Raw genomic sequence first — 21,221 nt, 5'->3', positions numbered from 1 at the left:
ACCCAAACCTGCCCTGGCGCAGCTTGAGGCCGTTCCCTCTCGTCCCATCGCTTGTTCCTGGGGAGCAGAGACCGACCCCCCCGGCTCCAGCCTCCTTTCAGGCCGTTGCAGAGAGCGATGAGGGCTCCCCTCAGCCTCCTCTCCTCCAGGCTGAGCCCCCCCAGCTCCCCCAGCCGCTCCTCCCCAGCCTTGTGCTCCAGCCCCTGCCCCAGCCTCGCTGCCCGGCTCTGGCCACGCTCCAGCCCCTCCATGGCCGCCTTGGGGTGCGGGGCCCAGCGCTGAGCACAGCATTCGAGGGGCGGCCTCGCCAGTGCCCAGCGCAGGGGCACCATCACCTCCCTGCTCCTGCTGGCCACACCGTTCCTGATACAAGCCAGGGTGCCATTGGCCCTCTTGGCCACCTGGGCACCCTGCTGGCTCGTGTCCAGCGGCTGTCGACCACCACCCCCAGGCCCTTTCCCGCCGGGCAGCTCCCAGCCGCTCCTCCCCACGCCTGCAGCGGTGCCTGGGGTTGCTGTGCCCCCAGGGCAGGACCCGGCCCTGAGCCTTGCTGACCCTCACCCAGTTGGCCTGGGCCATCGACCCGGCCTGGCCAGGTCCCTCTGCAGAGCCCCCTGCCCTCCAGCAGATCGACACTCCCACCCAACTGGGTGCCATCTGCAAACTGACTGAGGGTGCCCTCGATCCCCTCACCCAGATCATCAATGAAGATGATGAACAGGACCGGCCCCAACACTGAGCCCTGGGGACACCACTGGTGACCGGCCGCCAACTGGGTTTGACTCCATTCACCACCACGCTCTGGGCTCGGCCGTCCAGCCAGTTTTTAACCCAGCACAGAGAGCACTTATCCAAGCCGTGAGCAGCCAGCTTCTCCAGGAGGATGCTGTGGGAGACAGTGTCAAAGGCCTTACTAAAGTCCAGATAGACAACATCCACAGATGGATCCTCCGATCCTCCCAAGAGAGTTCTATGAGCAAAATTCATTCACAGCATGTTACTGCAGCTCCGTAAATCACGAGTTGTCCATGGAAGGGGAGCAGGGAGAGCCCTGACTTCGCCCCGCTCCCACCGGACACCTCCCTCTAGCACAGCACGCCGGGTTCACCCCTTGCCCCAGGTCTTTCAGACAGTCCCCAGCTGCGGAGGGAGCTTCCCGGGAAGCTGACACACAAGTCACAAGCATTCCTTAACCTCAGAAGTGCTAACATTTATTCTGGAGCTAATCTCCCTCCAAAGGCTGTAGGACAATTCCTCGCTACCTATGAACAACACTGGGAGCTACGAATGAAAGGTGATCTAAAAGGCTGGAATGACTGTGATGTTGGCCATGACCAATTTTTTGGGGGGGAAAGCTAAGCCAAGAAGATGAATGACCAGAGTTTCAGCCACCCAAAACTCCCCCAAGACAGCACAGCCCGCTTTGCTGGAGTTTTCCAAGCTTTATTTCCCCATTTTCCTTTCTTTTGTGACAGATGCCGATGTCTGTGGAACAGCACGGGTGCACCCCGCAGCCAGGATCCATCCCCTGCCAGACCCCTACTCCATTTCTTTTGGAGGTTCACTGTGCGGATTGGGCTCTGTCACGATAGAAAAGTCACCTTCCCCTCCTGCAGATTCCCGGGTTTCTCCTAGAAGTCTGCTCAAACACACGAGGCTCGGGAAGAGCAACGCCACGCCACTAGCGAAGGATGTCAGTGCTTATGCCTTAGGTCTAGAGCTCGATTAAATGGGACTTTGAGCTTAATGCACCTCTAGGTGCTCAGGGAACTTTCTGGAGCTTTTCCACCCAACTGTGTCTATGGAAAATGCCACGGTCCCGCAGAGGCTGACCGTCCCGCCGTCTCCCTGCGGGCTGTCCGTAGGGCCGGAGCTGAGCTCCTGGCCGGAGAAGGGCGCTGGGAAGGCCCTTGGGAAGCACTGCTGTCCAAGGTACCGCCACGGCCCCGCGCCCCTCGCCTCTTCCCGCACACCGCGCCGGCACGCACCAGAACGGAAAGCCAAGCAGGCTCTTTCCCAGAAGGACAGTCCACGCTTATTAAACAACCACGGCAGTCTCCATCCGTTGTCTTTACCGTACCCAGGGCTCTGATCCCTGTGACATCTCCGCCCGTGCGGGGCGAAAGAAATTCCCGAGGTTACTGGCCTTTTATTTCTGTGTAGTCGCTTGTGCAAAGGGCTGCACACGTACAAGAAAGGAAGAGATGGATCTTGCCCCAAAATGGTACAAGTCTGTGACACCAAGGGCTGACGCAGGCAAAGCAACAAGGAACAGCCTGGATTTGCGCTGTAAAACGGTGGTGGAGCTCAGAAAAACACATCTGCAGACGTGCCCACTGTTTGGTCTGGAAGAGACCTCTGCTCGTCCCTTCAGAAGAGCACAGAGACCTGAAGATCTGCTAGAAGAAGCTGGCAGACCTGGCCTCTGCCCCTGACAGGACAGACACAGAGCTTTCTTTTAGAGAGACCTGTAGCGAGACCAGCAGCAAGTCAGGCCCATGTGCTAATCGACTTGTACGCTGCGCTCTTGTTGGAAATTTCTGTTACTGTTTTATTTGTTTCTTTGGTTTTTTTTAAAAAAAAAAGCTTACTGCAGAAGCAAATGAATTCCTGACAATTTCTGACAATCTGCACTGAGTCTCTTTGACTTCTCCAGTCCCTCAGAGAAGCCCTCAGCCCCTACAGACTCTCGGGGCTGAGCCAAGGGCAAAGACTGACCAGTTTCTCACAGTTCAACAGGACAGATTCCTTCCTGCAAAGGCCCCAAACCACAGCTATGGGGTTTTTGGTTGGTTGGTTGGGTTTTTTTTAACAGATGAAACACAAACCCACAACCACACATGATGAGAAGCCCCACAGTTCTCCTGGCAAACCTCAATCTCATAGATAAATTCTCCGTGGCAGTAAAAAAACCACCAAACCTATTATTCCTCCTCAGTTTCAGCTGGAGGTTGCATTGCTCAAAGCTGTTACGTGGGTCAGGCTAGAAGATCTGATAGTTCCTTCTAACCTGAAACTCAGTTAAGCATCTTTATTTTAAGAAACGATACTGTCAAAGTAGGGAAAATTAGAAGGTAATTTTCTTGAAAGACTTACTGTCAGTGCCCGGGCCTTATGAAATCGTCAAGCAAGAAAAGAGGAGCAGACAGGGATGAGAACAGAGAGGAGAGGTCACTTTATCGCGGGCGGTCCTTAGCTGCCTCTGTGAGCGGTGAAGCTCATCTCTCCGCTCCTCCACACCTCACCTGGATCATGAAGACTTGAGGGCAAGGCCTGTCTCCCATGGCCAGTCTGAAGAGGTTCGGAGCTCACCCCTGCTGCAACGCAACCAGCCATAACGACAAACACTTTAACAAGATGAGGCTTCCCAACCGCTCATTGACACAAAGCCTCTGGATTTATTGAGTGCTATAAACTTTGTAAAACAGTAAAAAAAGATTTAACACGGCTCTCCTGCGTTGACAAAAGCCCTAAACCAACAAACACCACCCTCACCCATTTAAAGAGCAGGCTGATCAAAGCGGCAACAACTTCTACAAAACTTAGGGTTTAGTTCTGCAAAAAACAGAGGCCTCCACAAGCCTCCTTCAGGCAGTGCCTATCCCCAGGGAGCACCCTGCACTCCTAAAACTCACGTCCCCTTTTCGCTTGCTGACGTTGACTGTTCACTGGCTGACCAACCCGCATCTTAAAACACAAAACAAGGACACATCAGACCAACTTTCTCCATCCCATTCCTGCTATCTAGTTCTCAAAGCTCAATCTCAGAGTGGTTTGGTTTCTAAAACTGCAGAGAAGAGGGTTTAAACAAAAAATCCCAGTAAACCCCACTACTTCTCTCCTTCAGAGAGCCACCTGAGAGCATTCCAGCCCACGCATTATGTCCTCCGGACAAGGCCTTGCTCTGCACCAGTGGTGGTAAATATTTGTGGTGTCTGCTATCAACTTTACTACAGCTCACAGCTCGCTGTCACTGGTACCGGTCTCATCTCTTTCAAAGCCAAACTTGGCCCAATGTCACGATCACCTACAAATTTGTGCCTTGACTTAATTAAGAAAGCTGTGCTGAGAATTCATGGTGAAAATTCTGTAAAAAACTCTATCAGTGATCATCCGTGATCTATTGCATCCACAGATGCCTCCTGGGTGTAACAGAGCCACAGGTCCTGTGTCTAAAAGCAGAGGAGGAGCAAAGGTCCCTACCCTGATCTTCCACGAGCCCATCCTGTTGGACTGGGTTGACTTTGACCGGTTCCTCTTCCCAAGCCCCTGCACACCAGCACAACCTCCAGCACCCAAACTTCTCACTCCGGGCTGTGAAGCCTGTCCCCAGTCTGCAGGTCCCCTCGTTGCTGTTTCTTGTGTCCCTTCAGCCCCTCAACACCAACGAGGCGAGCTATGAAACATCATTTGTCACCCCCTTGCCTTCACCACACGTTCCCCTAGGCCGCGGGTGAAAACTCATCGCCATCCACCTCTCCGCTCCAACAGCCCTTTCCAAAGACTGAATTAAAATAGGCAGGAGGGAGGGGAGACGGACAGAAATCCTGCTGCTCCCCGCTACCCAGAACCTCTCATTGACCTCAGATTTTGATTTGGATGGGACCTCATCAAGGAAAAGACCATTTCTGCTCTTATACTGAGTGGAGCATTGATTATATTATCAGCCAACTGTGAAATGGCTTGCTGGCCCTTATAATGCACAGTTTTTAAGCTTTTGCTTTACTTAAGCAGGTGTTTCATTTCCAATAAAGTCAAAGCGCACTTTTTAGTGCTTTACTGAATCGATGTCCATAACCGTTGCTTGTCATAACAGGAGAGAAGCCAAGATCAAGCAGGCTGATAAGTTGTTTGGTTTCCTGTTTATCTAGATTTCTAGCAGTCAGCTGTAATCAGCACACGGGATTAAAAGTCATAAATGATAGTTGTTGATTAATCAGTATTGTCAGACACAAACTAAGTGAATCTTCATATTCCAAACTAAGTTGAATGCACTCTGTATATCACACCCACTTCTCAAGGCTGCGAGCAAGAGCGGCCTGGCACGCTCCGTGGTCCTTGCCATCAAAGCAGACAGCTTGCAGGATTTAGGCCTCCAAATCTTCTGGAAACCCTACCTGTGTCTTCCACAAATCTCTATATATACTATCTTTAGAGCACGATATACTATATTTAGAGCACAAGTCTTATGAGGAGCGGCTGGGGGAGCTGGGGGGGCTCAGCCTGGAGAAGAGGAGGCTGAGGGGAGCCCTCATCGCTCTCCACAACTGCTTGAAAGGAGGCTGGAGCCGGGGGGGTCGGTCTCTGCTCCCCAGGAACAAGCGATGGGACGAGAGGGAATGGCCTCAAGCTGCGCCAGGGCAGGTTTGGGTTGGGTATTAGGAAAAACTTCTTCACCAAAAGGGTGGTGAAGCATTGGCCCAGGCTGCCCAGGGAAGTGGTTGAGTCTCCATCCCTGGAGGGATTTAAAGAACGGATAGACGTGGTGCTCGAGGACATGGTATAGATGGACTTAGCAGTGATAGGTTAACGGTTGGACTGGATGATCTTAAGGGTCTTTTCCAACCTTGACGATTCTATGATTCTACCTTATTCTCCTTGGGTAAGAAAACCAGATCAGGTTGGAGCCCCAAGCGTCCCAAGATAATATACTGCTGCAACGTTGGGTGATGACGGGCCGGGGGGAAATTAATCACAGCAAAAATTGCTTTAATTACTGTTTTTAAAAAAAGCAGAGATCTCACCAAAGCTAGACCATGGCTGTTGGCATTGCACGTGCCTATCAGCTCCTTCTTCACTTCTGGTCCCATCCCACCCGGCTTCAGCTAGCCTGCTCAGTCGCTGTCACACCACGCACTGGTCTGCAATCACAGCCCCGCTTCTATTGCTCTTCCTACTGATGCAGTTTGCAACCACTTAGAGCATAAGTCAGTACATCTCCATCAATCCACTGCAAACAAACGATGAGAGCGGCTGAAGAAAAGACGACTGGGTAGAGCAAAAGCGATGAGGGATGGGGAAGAGTGAGGAAAAAAAGAAAATGTAGGATAAGCCAGAGAGGCTAAGAAAACCCTAACCTCTGCAGAGACTGACGCCAGCCTTCCTATGACCAAGCCGCTCTGTCGCAGCAACTGGGATGTGAAAGCGAAGCGCTGATGCCGCGCTGCACCGGGGGCAATGGCTCCTGCCTCTGCCTGCAGCCCCGCACGCCGGCCCTAGCCCTGGGCATGCCACGGGACGGTCATCGCAGCCGCGTGGCCCAGCCAGGGCCGCTCCCCCTCGCCCACCCTCGCCTCCGCCCTCAAATCCTGCATCTGAGCGCACCGAGGCTATTTCAAACCCCAGCCTTGGCCTGCCAACCAGCCCTCCTCCCCACCACCCCAAAAGCCGGCAAAAGCCGCAAGCGTTCGCTCTCATTCTACAACAAAATCTGGCCTCTCCGCTTCGCAGGCAGGGCTGGCCGCTCTCCCCAGCTCCCCGCAGCCCTGCTCCCAGATCTCCCTTTCGCCATTTTGAGTAACCGCATCCAAACAGACAAAGTTCAGCGAGATAAGTGGTGGACTCCGAGTATCCCGTTACACTTTCCCTTGGGAAGGAAGCCTTTCATTCAAACATGCCCTGAACGTGCTTCAGGGTGTGCTGGAAGACGGCGGGGAGCACAGGGTCCTGGGCTGACCAGACCCTCCACCTCCACCACCCCAGCCAGAAGACATCCTCTGTCCCTGCGGTGCGGGGCAAACGGCGCCAACGGGAGAGGCAAGGTCTGGAGGATAAGCAAGGGTATGCCAAAGCAGGCCAGTCAGTGGGAATAAGAGGGTGTACCCACGGGAGCCACCGGCTAGCCAAGGGTGGTGGCCAACGCAATCCACCCTCTGCTTCTAAGAGTGCCCCTTTTCCCTACGCAGCAGCACTACCCTCCCCTGGACTCTGCACCTCCCCTGCCGATCTGACACGGTCTCATCCCTCTCTGTCCGCCCCTCGTGCTGCTATCGGCCTGGAAAGCACCAAGGAGGCCATGGCGTGGCTTCTGTCTCCTGAAGGATGCTGCCCCACGAGCTGGCACATAGGAGGGGCATCTGGCAAGCACCAGCTTGGGCCCAAAAGCCACAAGCCTGCTCCTGTTTGCGTCTCCAGTCGCAGCTGCTCCCCTGTCCTCTGGCAACGCACATGCTAGTTAATCATTCCTCAGACACATCTAGCTTACTGGGGTTCTTATCAGAGAGTGCAAAGTCCAAGTCCAATCAGCAACACTACTGGAAAGAGGCAAGGGGGTTACCCGGCAAGCTCTGCAACGCTCTGCCGGGGCAACGCCATCCCCAGGCAGGGAAATCCCCAGGCAGAGACGCGCTGGAGGGATGCCAAGCCATGGTCCAGGACCCCGTTTGGGCAGCACAGAGGACGGGCAGACCCCTGCGGCACTGCTGCAGGCCAGGGGTTCGTTGGCCACAGCCTGGCACCCTCCTAGCACAGCTCCCAGCGCCGGTCACCCAGGTCTTGTCCCAACAGGAGGAATCCACAAGGCTCCTAAGCAGAAGGCAGCAAGTGCAGCAGGGCCCCATCTCTCCTCCTTCGAAAGGCCTCTTCTGGTTTTATTTCTCACTAAGTGACCGTGGGCAGGGAACAACAGCAGAGCAGAAAATGGGGTGAAAGCAGAAAGCAAAAAGAAGACCACTGAGCTATGAGAGGAGGCAGAAACGGGGAGAGCAATTTCCCTGTGCACCACTGGGGTGGGGTTGCACTTCTCCAGGCAAAGCCCCCCTCTCTTCAGGCAAAGCCCCCCTCTCTCCAGGCAAAGCCCCCCTCCCTCCAGGCCAACCATGCCCAGGAGCCATTTTATCCCACGTTTATTGCCATGCCAGTGGCATGGCAGCTGGGATGACTCTGGCCCCAGAAGGTCAGCCCTAGTGAATGCTTTGCTCCAGAAGAAAAGGGAGAGGGAGCGGAGGGAAACCCTGCCTACCAGCCCCCCAGTAAGGCTCCTTCTTGACCGGCATCTCTTTCCCATACCCTTGCATGCAGCAGCCCTTGCGCAACCCCAGCGCGGGCACCTGGAGCGGCGCGGGTCAGCCGGATCTCTGAGTCACCAACGTGCCCATTTCCATCAGCCCGGTCCCACCTCCAGCACGACTCCCTTCTCATCTGCCCCGGCGGCCACCTCTGCTCCCTCCTCCCAAACCCCCTCCCGGTCCGTGTCCAGGCATCGCTCCCGGGACAGCAACCTGTGGAAGACACGTTAACCAGACCACGGGCAAAGCACCTCTCCCCGTCGCCGACGGAGCCTCTGCAAGCGTGTGCTCACGTCGCTCTTTCTGAATCACAACCCACCCCTTATCAGACGTCTCAAGGGATCCACCCTCCTACAAACAGCTCTCTGGCCTGACTCCATCTGGATGTCTCCTGTCCTTTTCCCATCCAGAAAAATGGAGTTTCGGAGAAACTGGGGAGAGAGGGCAGACCCCAGAGAAGTACCAGCACAGTCAGAAGACCACGCTGGAAGCAGACTGTTCTGCACTAGCCTTGCCCAGGGGAGCGGACGAGGACGAGCTCTTTGGCTGAAGACTCTGGGAAGCTCCTGCTGCTGGTCCTGCTGGGATGGAGGTGGCAGGAATGCCTCAGCCAAGCGCTGCAGACTGCTGGCGATGAGCTCAAGGGAACCTTTTTCTCTTTTCCCTCCTCTTCTTCGGCCCTAGGATGGAGTTGGGTTCACCAGCAGCCTCGTGTTACCTGCTCTTGTTAAGGGCATGTGCCGACCAGAGGCAGACACCAAGCTGGGTGAGCAGGGGAAGCTCGAAATAGAGGACAGAGAGAGGAGAACCAGAAAGCAATCACACTGGGAAGAGAGATGGAGAGGCAGAGCGGAAAGCGAGCTGAGCCGGGGAAGGGCTGGGGGATCTGTGCCGTTACCTGCTCGGATCCAGCGCATCCTGAGCATGGTGAGAGCAGACGTCAAGCTCCCGCTGCGTCCCTGCTCTCCCCCTCTGCCATTACGCTGCCCAGCTCGGCTTGTCTAGGTCCCAGGGCTGCTGCCTGCTGGTTTTTCTATTCCCTCAGGGAAGAGTGGGAGGGCCGGGGAGGAGGCTGGGAGGCTGCTGCTACACGCTGGGATTTGGGTCTGCGAGGGGATTACCAGGAGGGACGGTCATGTGTTTGTGCTGTACCAGGTTCCCCAGGACCATTCTGTCACGGGCTAACTCCGGCCAGCAAAGCACCCCGCACAAAGCCTCTTACCTTCCCCGCCGCGCCAGCCAGGCCCTGGAGAGGCCGTCACGCTGCAAAGCCACCGCTTCCCCGACCCCGCTCCTCCCGAGGGTCGGGTCTAGGCACAAAGCGCCCGCAGCAAAGATCGCGTTGAGCTTTTCGCGTGGGTTCCTTTCCCCGCTGCTTTCCCTCTGCCCTTACTCTCGCCACAAACCGCTCCGTGCAAGCGGCGCAGGAAATCCGCTCCCCGGCACAGCGCCGGAGCTCGAAGATGCGTTTGGGGGATGCAGGCTGAGGGCCAGACAGCCGCTGGACAGGCAGAGGGTGAACAGCGAGCGTGAAGCCCAGCTCCCAAAAAAGCCGTTCTTTCACAGCATTCCAAGGAACTAGATGCTCTGACCCGCTGGAGTTGCATCGCTACATCAAGCCCAGGTGCCTACAAAGGTACGTGGGGCCGGTTGTCCCGGTTTGCACGTGTGCCTTCTGCCTCTGCTCCCGAGGCCCTGGGTCCAGCCTCCCCCTGCCCTTTCTGCTCCTGCTCTTTTCAGCCTCGAGAAGCCACCGGCCTCCCCTCCGCACCCCTAAGCAGCCAGGAAAGGCTCCGCAGCAGCCCCTTGTTCCTCCGTCACCAGCACGGCCAGCAGCCAGAGCCCTTCCAGCCTCCTCACCCCACCGCGAGGTGCTGGCCAGCTCTGAAGGGAAACCATCGTTCCTCTTCCCTTAACCTCGTGGCTTCGGTTTTACACCAGTGGAAGTTTTACCAGTGAAATCCTTCTCTGCTCGTTCCCATCCGCCACCAAATCCTCCTGCGGACGCACGGCACAGAGACCCAGCCCTCCCGACGCAGCGCGGCGGACGAGGCGCAATCCCGGGAGCCCTGGCTTCGGCTCTCTGCCTCGGCCCCATCATTTCGCATTTCTTCATCCAAGGAAAACGGGGCGATGGCCCAGACCTCCTCGTGCCGGGCTGCAAGGCAGCGTTTCCTACTCTCCCCAATACGCAATAAAAACCACCAAGAAAGCAACCCGTACCATTAACGCCCGTACACACGCGCTCCTACGGGCAAAAACATTCCCTAAGTCAAACACGCTTGCTGCCTTGCTGATAAAACGCCCGGTGCTCGCTTGCTCGCTCCCAGCCCCGGGGCTCCCGCGACCCCTCCGGCCGCAAGCACGATCCCGCGCCCCGCTCGGGCACGCACGGACAGACGGACGCTCGACAAGCGCACGCTGCCGAGCGCTCCAGCCACTCGTGGGACACTGTAAAGGGCCGCTTCGTTGCGCAGGACTCGCGTGCCCTCGCTGAAATCTGGCCCTTTCTGCTTAAGCAGCTACTGCCTTTCCCAACTACGCTTCAACCCCAAATCCTCCAAGCTTTTAGCGTTCGCTCTTCTTTCTCCGTTTCTTGCCCTCTCCCCATTCAGCCAGCCGCCAAACCGCCCGCTCCCCTGCCCCCCAGGCCCTGCTCCGCACATCTTTCCCGATATACATTCTTTAACAACCTCTTATCTCATAAATTAGCCGAGAGAGAGAGGGATCCCGAATAGCTGAGCTCTGTCGTAACTGTTTCCCTTACGCCAGCGGTAGGCAGGGAGGAAGGTAAGGTTTCTAGCAGGATGCCAGCCAAGGGTCAGACGCTTTCAACTCTCTCCTTTTCCTTTGATACAAAATACAAATGCTCTGGGTAAACACTCCCAATGCTATGGAAAGACCAAACTGAGCTCCTTTACCTCTGCCAGAAGCCCCAGCGTCCCACGCTCCGAGCTTTCCCAGCTGGCTGCCCAAGCTCCCCTCGCCAGGATGGTCCTGGGCACCACCAACCGCATTTACCAGCCGCGCTAACACAAACCAGGACGGCGCTGACCTTCCTAACGCGGGACGCACCTCGAGGACGCTCAGACTCGCGCTCCCAGCATCTGCATCCCGGGAGGGTGTGAAGTTATGCCCGATCCGCCTCTTCTCTCAGAGCTGCGTACGCTGTTCCCCGGCCCCTTCCCCAACATCCGAGCGCAGCCCTAGGCTTTTCGCACCGTCCTTCTGCTTCTCCGTCCTCGCACGTCTCCGATCTCGCTCTCAAAGAGCGGACGACTGCGTTCCAGGGAAAGAAGGATAACCTGCCCGAGCAAATACTGAGAGCCCTCTTTATGGAAATAAAAGTCCATCTCTTGTGGCTGAGAAAACCGGAGGCGGGCAAGTGGATCGGAGATCCTGGGAGCAGCGGCTCCCCAGAACGAGCCCTGCTCTGCGATGGGACGCGTTGCTGGAGCCAGCCGAACGCCAGGGTCGGGAATCGTCACAGGCACCAGTTCTCTTCCACGCCTCAGCCGGCGCAGCCCCCGCTCCCCAAAAGTCTGGGAGAAGAGACCAGCTAATCCTCGTCTGACACTTTGAAATACCGAGTGCCATACAGGCACTAAAGGATTACTCTCAAATGTGGTGGGATTGCTTACAGCAGGCTCCGATCCCGTGCCAATCAGAGTCAAGCAAAGGAAAGGGAATTCCCAAATTATTTCAGGTTTTTCAGTGTACGGGAAGAAATCCCTTTAGCGTAAAAATCTCCACTTGGCAAGAAGATGATCTGTGAGAAGAAAAAATATTTCACTAAATGAGAACGATATGGTTTGAACACGCGTTCCCCCGGGAGGGGAATCAGCAGACGCCTTTTAAAGAAGTGATGGGGTAGCGAGGAATCGGTTCTACCACTGAATTTATTCCTGCAAATTAATAAACTCTACCAGATCTATTGTTCACCACTACGTTACGCATCCAGAACCCATTAATTCTTCAGGACAGCGAGATTCCAGGGCAAATCCGACTCCGCGCTGCAAAGCCAGCAATTTAAGGCGCTGAGCTTTGCTTCCAAACAACGGAGGATGAGTTTGGGCGCTCGCTCCTTCGGAGCGCCACGATTAAAGCGTGCGCAAAAGGACAGAACCTCGTTTCTTCGCTCGCTGCGTAAACCGAACTGAGCAGCAAGCCTTCGCGGTGGAACTTGCTCCTCTTCCCCTCTCACCCTCAAACGCTGTGGGGTAAGAGGTGCTCTTTAATAACACCGCCGGAGGGATCTAGCTGCCCAAAGGAAATAAAACCAGCCCTGTTGGGCTCCACAAAAAAAAAAACGAAGCTCAGAGAAGTTCTAAAAAGGGAGTTATACAAGTAAGCAAACAGCAGACGGTAGGGAATATCCTTCAGCCCCAGTTTCCCTCGCTTTTTACAGGGACGAGATGGTTTTAATTCAAAGGAGAGAGACAGACAGACAGACAGAAAGAAGGAGAAAGAGGCAAAAAGAAAAAGACCACGATAAAAAGAGAAAGAAGGAAGGAGGAAGAAGGAATCCCAGAATGGCTGAGGTTGGCAGGGACCTCTTGAGGTCACTCATCCAGCCCCCTGCTCAGGCTGGATCGCCCGCAGCACCCAGAAAGAACAAGACAGACGGAAAGAAACCTTCTACCCTATAAAAAGATGCTCTGGGGGAGAAATTCCACTTCTACAAAAGAAGGGACAGACAGTTGAAGCCTAAGGCCTGCAGACGACGTCGGGGTGCTGAGCAGGGGCTGTGCAGGCCGGCGGGGAGGTGCCCGGCGGACGGGAGGTGGGTGGCAGGATTTAGGAGATCGGTCCAAGTGAAACCCTAAAACCAAAACGAGTCCCCTGAAGGCTGAAGAGAACAGCGGCTGGGAGCCCGCGATAAGAGCCCGCGTGGAGAGGCTTCCCATCCGCGCTAATCCTGTCGCTCCCGGGAATCCAGAATCGCGGCTGGAACAAACAGGGGATGCTTTTTCCTTTGAAGAAGAAGAGATGCACTACCGAGGCATCACACGGATGCCAGCAGAGAGGAAAGTGAGAAGTAAGCAGCTTGAGCCTCCGTTCGCTCCCGAGAGCATCTTGTTTGCGGTGCGTCTTCGCTTTCCGCCCGAGGTTAAGGCCTTCCACCAGCCACAGAAACAGAAGGGACGCGGTCCTCTCGCCCCAACCGCCCCAGCCGACGCTGCCCGATCCCACCGCAGGCCAAGCCCCAGGACTCCGGAGGGGATCCGGGCTCCGGAGCCAACCTGTGCGCGCACATCCAGCTCTCCACGGCCCGGGGTCCACCCCAGCGGCCCCCAGCTCCGCCACCGGGGCACGTTGACGCAACGGAGCCTGGCTGCGACGGGCGCGTTGTTGCCCCAGGACCCGCGCATCCGCATGCCGGGGGCTCACGCCAAGGTGCACAGCCCGCGCAACCGAAAGCTCTGCCTGGCAAACGGCCCAGCGGAGAACAAGGGGCACGCGGTGCGGGGCGCAGCACCAGAAAGAGGGAAACAAAGGCAACAAGCGAGAAAGAAAGAGCGATAACGGTCAACAAGGAAGAGTGAAGTCTGCCAACAAAGCCAGAGCGGGGACAAGGAACACTGAGCCCTGGGAGGAACAACAAAGGGCATCGGGGTCCCAACGCCTCCCCAGCCACACAGCTCAGCCCTACCAAATCCTCGGCTGCCACGAGCAACCGCATTTCACCTCGGCTTGATAGAGGCTAAATTCTCTTTACACCCGCTTTTCCACCGTTGGTTTCGGTACAAGCTGTCTTTGGTTTGCACCGATGGGAAGGAGGCTCCGATCCGCAGGCACGTGGCGCCCAAAGGGGTCCGGGCTCTGGCTGGACGGCGCTGGCCTACAGACGCGGATTAAGAGACGGCGCGGGGTCCGCTGCTGGACACCCCTGCGTAGGACCAGCGATCTTCGAGAGCAAAGAGGAGCGATTTCCCCAGTAAAACGCACAGCGGCGAGCCTGCTTCCAACGCGCTGCGCCCAGTGGCCACGGCTCAGGGGACGGGTGGGGAGGCTGCCGGTCCCGAGGCGAGCAGAGAGGGTGGCCAGGAGTTTGGCCCCGCGGTGACGCCTGCGGTCCGTACGCCAGCGCGGCCGTCAGCAGCCTGCTCCCAGGGCCATCCCGAGGCCCTCGCCGGGGCGGCGGCGGGCATCCTAGGTACGACGCCACGCGCTCCCCAGCCCTCGCCGGGCCGGGCCCTCGCCATGCGAGCGCGGGCCACCGACGGACGCCCACCCGCGCCTCGATTCCGCCCGGGCAGGGCGACGCGGTGCCGCTCGGGCGCTGGACGAGGCGACGGCCGTGCCCCGGCGGGGCTCAGGGGCCACCCCGAGGGAGAGGGCTGGCACCGAGCGGGTCGCCCCTTACCTTCAAAAAACCGCTGCAGAGCCTCCGTCTCGTCCACCACCTCCATAGCTGTGCCATGCACCAGCCGGCCGGGCTAGGCTCGCTGCCTGCAGCGGGGCATCCCCCCGGGCCGGGCCGGGGGCTGGGCGCGGGGGGTCCCGCAGCTCCGCGCTCCGCAGGGGAGAGCCCCCGCCGCCGCCGCCCTCAGCGCCCCGCACCGCCGCGGGCTCCGCCCGGCCCCGCTCCCGGCCCCGCTCCCGGCCCCGCTCCCGGCCCCGCTCCCGGCGCCCAGCGCGGCCGCTCGCTGCCCATCGGCCTCCGCCGAGCACCCGCCGAGCGCTGCCCCCAAACTTGGGCTGCCGCGCTCCTCCCTCCCTCCCTCCTGCCCGCCCTCCGCCGCCCGGCCCCGCTCCTCCTCCTCCTCCTCCTCCTCCTCCTCCTCCTCCTCCTCCTCTCCTCCTCCTCCTCTCCCTCTCCTCCTCCTCGCCCCCGCCGGCAGGGAGAGCCCGTCCCGGTACCCGGGGCTCCCCCAGAGCCCCTCTCCCCCTCCACAGCCCCATTCGTGGGTTGGTTTTGTTTTGTTTGTTTGTTTGTTTGTTTTTCCCCTTCCAAAAGACTTTTTCCAACAGCACCAAGCCCCTCGGGGCCGACCCCTGCTCTCAAAACCAGCCACAAATCCCCCCCCCCAAAATAAAAACATCCTTCCAGCACTGGGGGAAGGGACGGTTGTGTTTGCTTCCCCAGATGTGCCCACAATCAATAAGAATGCCTCCAAAAAAAAAAAAAAAAGAAAAAAAAAAAGAAAAAAAAATAAATAACAGTACAGTATCTAAATGAAGTTACAGTTATCTGACCACAGTTAACCAAACGCCGAGCCCCTGCCAGCCAAAGACTGTGGGACCATTCTCTTCGGGGCAGATAAAGCGCACAATGAGGTTTTGTCCATCCCCACAAACCAATTCAGAAGGGCAGATTCTCTTATATATATAAATATATTTTTCTCGCTCGCACAGCTGTGCAGTGACCAATTCTTCTCTGGGGAGGGGAGCGGGGAGGGGAGGGGGGCCGAGGTTTGGGGATAGTAATAGGTCTATTATTTCGGGGATGGAGAGAAAGAGCTCAACAGCCCTTTTTTCTTCTCCCTCTCCCTCTCTCTTTCCATTAAGACAATTGTTATTCTCTGTTCCCCCACGCCCCTTGTTCCTGCGCACACGCTCACCTCCCCCATCCTCAGGCACAAGCTACATGGGAAGAAAGCAAAAAAAAAAAAGTTATTTTCGCCGTGGAGCCCGAGCGCTAGCCCAGGCCTAAATCCGGCCGGTGCCAGGTTAGGTGTTAGGCTGGATTAGATCAGACCCCAGAACTAAACGCTCCTGCTAAGGATTCAAGCCCCGAGCCTCAGTCCCTCGCCCTCCCAGCAGCACGTTATCGCTGCTCCGGCATGGAGACGTGAAGGATAAACCTCCCAGCGAGCCCACGGCCCCGGGCACCCGAGTTTCACTCGAGAACGCAGCAGAAGACGCTCGCAGGCACGTACGGGAGCTGAGCATCCAGCTCAGCGCTACCCGGGCGCGGGAGAGCCTCCCCCTTCGAGTCGCTGCTCGCTGCCGGCCAGGTCTCGCTTGCAGAACCTCCCCTGTGCTCCCGGATGGTTCGCTACAACATCTTATTTTTAATAAGTCTTATTCTTGTGCCATCAGGCCTATGGCGCATCACCTACGCGTCTCTCAGAGCTAATAAATTACAGGAGCGGCAGGAGGGAGCTGGAGCTTCAGCTGCTCGGGCACAATAAAACAACAAGGGAAGGCCAAGGCTGTTCTGGGTCGCTTCACCGGTGACTGTCAAAGCCGGCAAGAGAACCTGTAAAGAGGCCAAGCTGGCAGAAGAACAAGTTCCCGCCTGTTATGGCATTGGACCCTAAAGCCGGGTCCAAAGATGATCAAAAGAGTTGAAAGGCAAACGACCCCGAGACCGATCCCTCTCGGATTTGTAAGCCTCTGGAGCGACCGTGCCGGTGTTTGCCTGGGATTCCCACCCCCGAGGTGCAAACTCCTGTGCACCAACTCGCTTAAAAGAAAACCGTGGCACCTCTCGCCTTTCCTCGGTGGCAACGAGACGGCGCGGACCGGCCAGCCCTCCCAGCCCCGCTAACGAGAGGCGGGAAGCCCGTTGAGCGCAGCCCGCTAACGACGCAAACCGCAGCAGAGCGGCCGCCACCCCAGCAAACCGTCCTGAAAAATACTCCGAGGACGTACCGTGGCGGAGCAGGATAAACAAAATACTTGTTTCTGTTGTCCGTGCTGTGAAATTACCATAAGGAGAGGCAGGCCAACGGCCCAGAAATAATTTCCGAAATAACTCGGTGCCTTTGGGCAACCGCATTTAGCGAGCCAGGTATTTGTACCCAGCGTACGGCCACGGTAGCCCAGCAGCCAGGCTCAACAGGGTTTCACCTACGTGGTACCGTTAGCGCAGCATCACCCGCTACGTTATCGTAGGAGTAAGATCCGTCAGCGACTAACTTACTCCCGCTTTGCCCTGGGAAGGCGGACGTTGGTGTGGCTGCACTCGGCCCGATCCAAGCAGGCAGCCTGGGAAACACAAGTTGTGTCTGCTGATCCCAAGCCGCTCGGACCCAACAGCCCCCCTAGGGCTGCTTCACCCATCTTTGCTCCTTCCCCGGTGTCCGGATCGAGCGAGGTATGGATGGCCTGGGTCCTCCTCACCTTCTTGTTCTTCGTGCACGTTCGCCTCCCAGTACTGCTCGGCTCTCTGTCCCCAGGAGTGCTGCTGGCTCCCTCCCTGGACCTAACGAACGGGAAAAGAGAGGTTGGCCATGGCCTCCTGATGCTTCGCACCCCGCCTCGTCCCTTCCCGAAAGGGGCGAGAGCAGCTGGTCCCTCACTGCAACGAGCCGGGAACCCAGCGTCGCAGGGTTGCACTCGTGTAACCCTCAAGGGATCTGAACCCCAAAATGTAAAAGGCATCGCTTTGATGGCTTTAATCGCTGCACAGAAAGCAGCGCCAGGGGACGGAAATCCCGTCCTCACGGCAGCGTGCTGTTTGCTTTCCCTTCTGCCGCCTCCCTCCCTCCCAGCCCGCGTCCTGCCCGGTCCCCGCGTCTCTCCCCCTCAGATACACACCCGCTCCCTTCCCCGTCTCCCCGGGTCGCGCTCTCCGCAAACACGGCTCTCCCTATCCCACGCGGCTGGTTGGGAGCCGGAGCCAAGAAGGGGTGGAGGGATATTACTCATGGAAGGTGTGGCTGTCGCTCCCTCCAGCGCTAAATTTCAAAGTCCAGTTTAAAACAAAAAAAAAAAAAAAAAAATTCAGCGGTTCCTCCACCCCGTCCCTCCCCACACCCCAACCCTCAGTCGGGCTGGAAGGCTTTTTAGTCTCTTTTTTTATCTTCCCTCCTCAGCACCGAGCGGGGACAGACACCTCCGTCCTGGTACGGGGGCCACGGGCACGGCAGGTCCCTCCATCCATCCCGCTAACCCGGGGTTCAGCTGAGCAGCGTCGGGAGATGCGCGATCGCTCCCCATCTGACCGTGCCACCAGATGCCAAACAAGCTGCTGCTTAGCTCTTGGAGAAGCTGGAATATTTACTATTTCATACTAACAGTTTACGTGTTACATACTCAGAGCGCCCATACGCCCACTTGTTCAGCATATGAAGGCTCTATCAGTGTTGATTCCGATCTAAAGACCGCTCGAGCTACTAGAAACGTTGCTGAATGTCACTGCAGTAAAAATCAAGGGGCAACTGGGCTGCGTCCCCGTCAGAGGGGGTTGTACACCGGCAGGCTTCCTTCCTCGCTCCCTGGATTTCTCCGGTTATCCTTCGGGAAGCAGCCTTACCAAAAAATCACCCTGCGCCTCCCCAAACTTCAGGCTGCGCTCATCAGCCCCATCGGCATTTAAGAGAGGGACAGGCAATATTATATACATTTTGTACTGCGTTAAACGGGAGGTGCTGAAACTTCCACGTGCCCCACGTGAACTGGGTTTAGGCGGCCTCCTTCGCTATCCAGAGCTTTTTAAATACGTCAGCCAAGACACGGTAGTGGCTACATCCTAAAAACACCCGTTATCTCCGCCAGGACAAACCCTCCGCCTGATTTTATCCTCTGACGGAGCCTCCGTGCATTCACGGTGAGAAGCAGAACAACCGCGAGGACTTGCCAGCAAGCCACGGCACCGCTCCTCCACCGGGATACAGTACGTTGGGAGGTAACCCATGAAAATATTTGGGTGGGTTTGGGGGTTTTTTCCCCATAAAACATGCCTACAGGCAAGTAGAAGCAAATATGAAAATTGTAAACGAAATAAATGCTCTGACTTTAGTCGCATTTTACGTGGTTAAGAACGAAGATAAGCGCGCACACGGCCCCTAGAATTTGTCACGAGTTGCTGTAGTCACTGGGTTTAAAAAGCAGAGAAACGGGGACACGACCAATCTGCCGTCGCCCTTGAAGGCTGCAGGAAGAAGGCGTTATCGTGGCAAATATTAGGAATTACTGTCTACAGCGCAGAACTTTGCTCTGGGCAGATGCTGGGAGGGTTAAAAGAGCTGCTAAGACAGGAGCTGCAATTCAGGAGCGGGTTCCAGCAGTTCCCTTGCTCAGCTCCCACGAGCTGGCCAGCGTCTCCGGAGTCACCCAGGGGCGACGGCCGCTCCGGTAGGTTGGCATGCTGCAGGAAGGGTCTTTGGACTTGCCCGCAGGGCTAGTGCGAGCGTAACCTGGTAGCCCCCTTCACTGACACCATCCGAGCGGCCTGACCTGGGGCAGCGTGCGAGATCGCGTCGGCGACGGGGAAAACAACCCAGCTACTACAGGAGCAGTCAAAGCTCCCATACGCGTTACGTGTGCTAGCGCTAGGGCGAGTGGGGTGAGGAGGGGTCTGCTGCGTTAAGGCTTTATTTGGGGATGCTCCACGCAGCCCCTTCTGCGCTCTACGGAGTTTGTATCTGCCCAGGGCTCGGGGCAGCTCAGCCTCGGGCTGTGCAGGACTTGTACCTCCCACGGTTATTTGGCTGCACAGGAGGACAGAGAAACTTCTCTCCTTGACCCCGACTTCCCTCGGGAAGAGCTGTTGCTCTTATCTGGTGCGACAATGCTTCTTTGAGCCAGCCAGCGAATTCAGCATGATCACCGAGAGATCAAAAACCTTCAAGTGAAGACTCCGGCTTCAATGAGTAACGCCACGGGAATGCAGTCAATGACGGGAGCCAGGCAAGCTGGCGACGAAGCTGCCTCTCACGCAGAGCTGAGCTTCTGCAGCTCCGTGCTCTCCCATGGTCATCTCTCTACAGGCTTCCACCTCCCAGAACCCTGCTGCCAAACAGGACGCCCCTCTTCTATACAGACCAAGGCCACCAGAAAGGCAGGTCCCCTTTACTGCCAAGGAGCGGGAGCAACAAGAAGCCATCGCTACTCACGGACGGCTACGGCCACGATGCAGCTGGGCTGAGGGACGGAGAGGAATCTCTTCCTCAGGAGCGGGGAGGCCCATCTAGCAGTGATGCTCCTGTCCTCTGCGAGGAGGTAGGTGAGCACTGCTTGTGCAGCGAGAGCTGGCAGAGCTCAGGGCTCTGCTTTTCAAAGGTGGCCTTCAAGTGCAGACCTCTTCCAAACCACCTTCAGCATTCACAGCAGCTCCTGCAGCTCTGGCTGACTTCCACCAAATGAAACAGAGTCCAAAATTCACACACCATAAAGTCTGCTGGTATCTAAAGCCAGAGAGCCCGAAACAGAGACCGCATTTGGGAATGAATCCCTTTGTGATTGATTTCTGGAAGGTCTCACAGCAAGGGAGTGTCAGAACCAGGCTCAGGTCTGGCATTCGCTGGGTTTGCTTTACGATGCTTAATTCCCTGGACCGTGCTGCCGGGCAGAGCCGGGGAGCTTGCAAGTCTAACACGCTCTCTGACCGGTTCAAGGCACCTTGGAAAAATCCTCACGCAAGCACGGGAAGAGCTCATCAGATCGTTAGAGAATTTATAAAGCCCAGAGCTGAATTTTCTAGGGCTGCAAGGCAAACGCCAATGTCTGGGAAAGACCCCGCAGACAAACGTTTCCAAGTTGTAAAGCACGCGGGATGCGCTCCGTACAGCGCGCCGCTCCTCCGAGATGCCATCAGCCGCGCAAACCGCGCTCTAGGCCTCAATCCCTTTCGCGGGGATCTAACACATGCTATCGCTTCATAGCTATCAACAGCTCCAGCTTTTGTTCCAACAAAAGAAACCTGCCAAGACAACTACAGATTTTAAAGCTGGAAGGTTGCCGCAATCCAAGTGCAATATTTCTTGATTTGTCTGAGCAGGAAGAATGAATTTAGTGCTCTGAAGAGTCCAGGAATCCCTCCTTCCTAGAGCACCGGAGAAAGCACCTTCTTGTTTTGCAAAACCCAACTGATATTCTGTACAGCGCGCTCCAACTTTATCGCTTCTTCTAAAGCGCCCTCTCTCTTGGCCCACGGATGAAGTTTCCAAAGGGAGTTTGGCATCAACCCTCAGTTTTGAGTGGGAACCGAGTGCTTAACTGCCCCTTGGCGCCTTTGAAAAACCAAACCTAGAAACAAGAGCAAAGCACGAGCAGAATGCCATCGTCACGCCGCAGCGAGGAGCTAAACCGCTTCCAACTAACGCTGCCCGAGGCCGCGCGCCCCGGTAAAGCCCCTCCGCCAGACCTCGGCAGCTCTGTGCCACGCAGAGCCAAGTCCTGCTCCGCATCTCGTCGCAGGCTGAAGGGGTCACGCCGCCAGGACTGCGCCGTGGGCCGGGCCGGCCGTACGCCACAGAGCGAGGACTCTTACCTTCAACCGCATTTCCTTGGTCTGAAATGAATTTATAACAGACCTGGGTT

General features: G+C 56.8%; 1 protein-coding gene across 1 annotated transcript in view; it reads right to left on the bottom strand.

Annotated features, from left to right (window-relative positions):
* MYRF (myelin regulatory factor) overlaps nucleotides 1-14,419 on the bottom strand; it is a gene marked incomplete at both ends in the record, with an annotated part of 63,204 nt that extends 48,785 nt beyond the window's left edge. The window contains one exon of the mRNA XM_082318359.1: nucleotides 14,374-14,419. Within this exon, the coding sequence (XP_082174485.1) occupies nucleotides 14,374-14,419 (46 nt within the window). The remainder of the gene's footprint in view (nucleotides 1-14,373) is intronic.
* Nucleotides 14,420-21,221: the final 6,802 nt, after the last annotated feature.

The sequence above is a fragment of the Platalea leucorodia genome (assembly GCF_965183815.1).
Source record: "Platalea leucorodia genome assembly, chromosome: 7".
Lineage (NCBI taxonomy): Eukaryota > Metazoa > Chordata > Aves > Pelecaniformes > Threskiornithidae > Platalea > Platalea leucorodia.
This window is presented reverse-complemented; position numbering and strand designations above follow the sequence as displayed.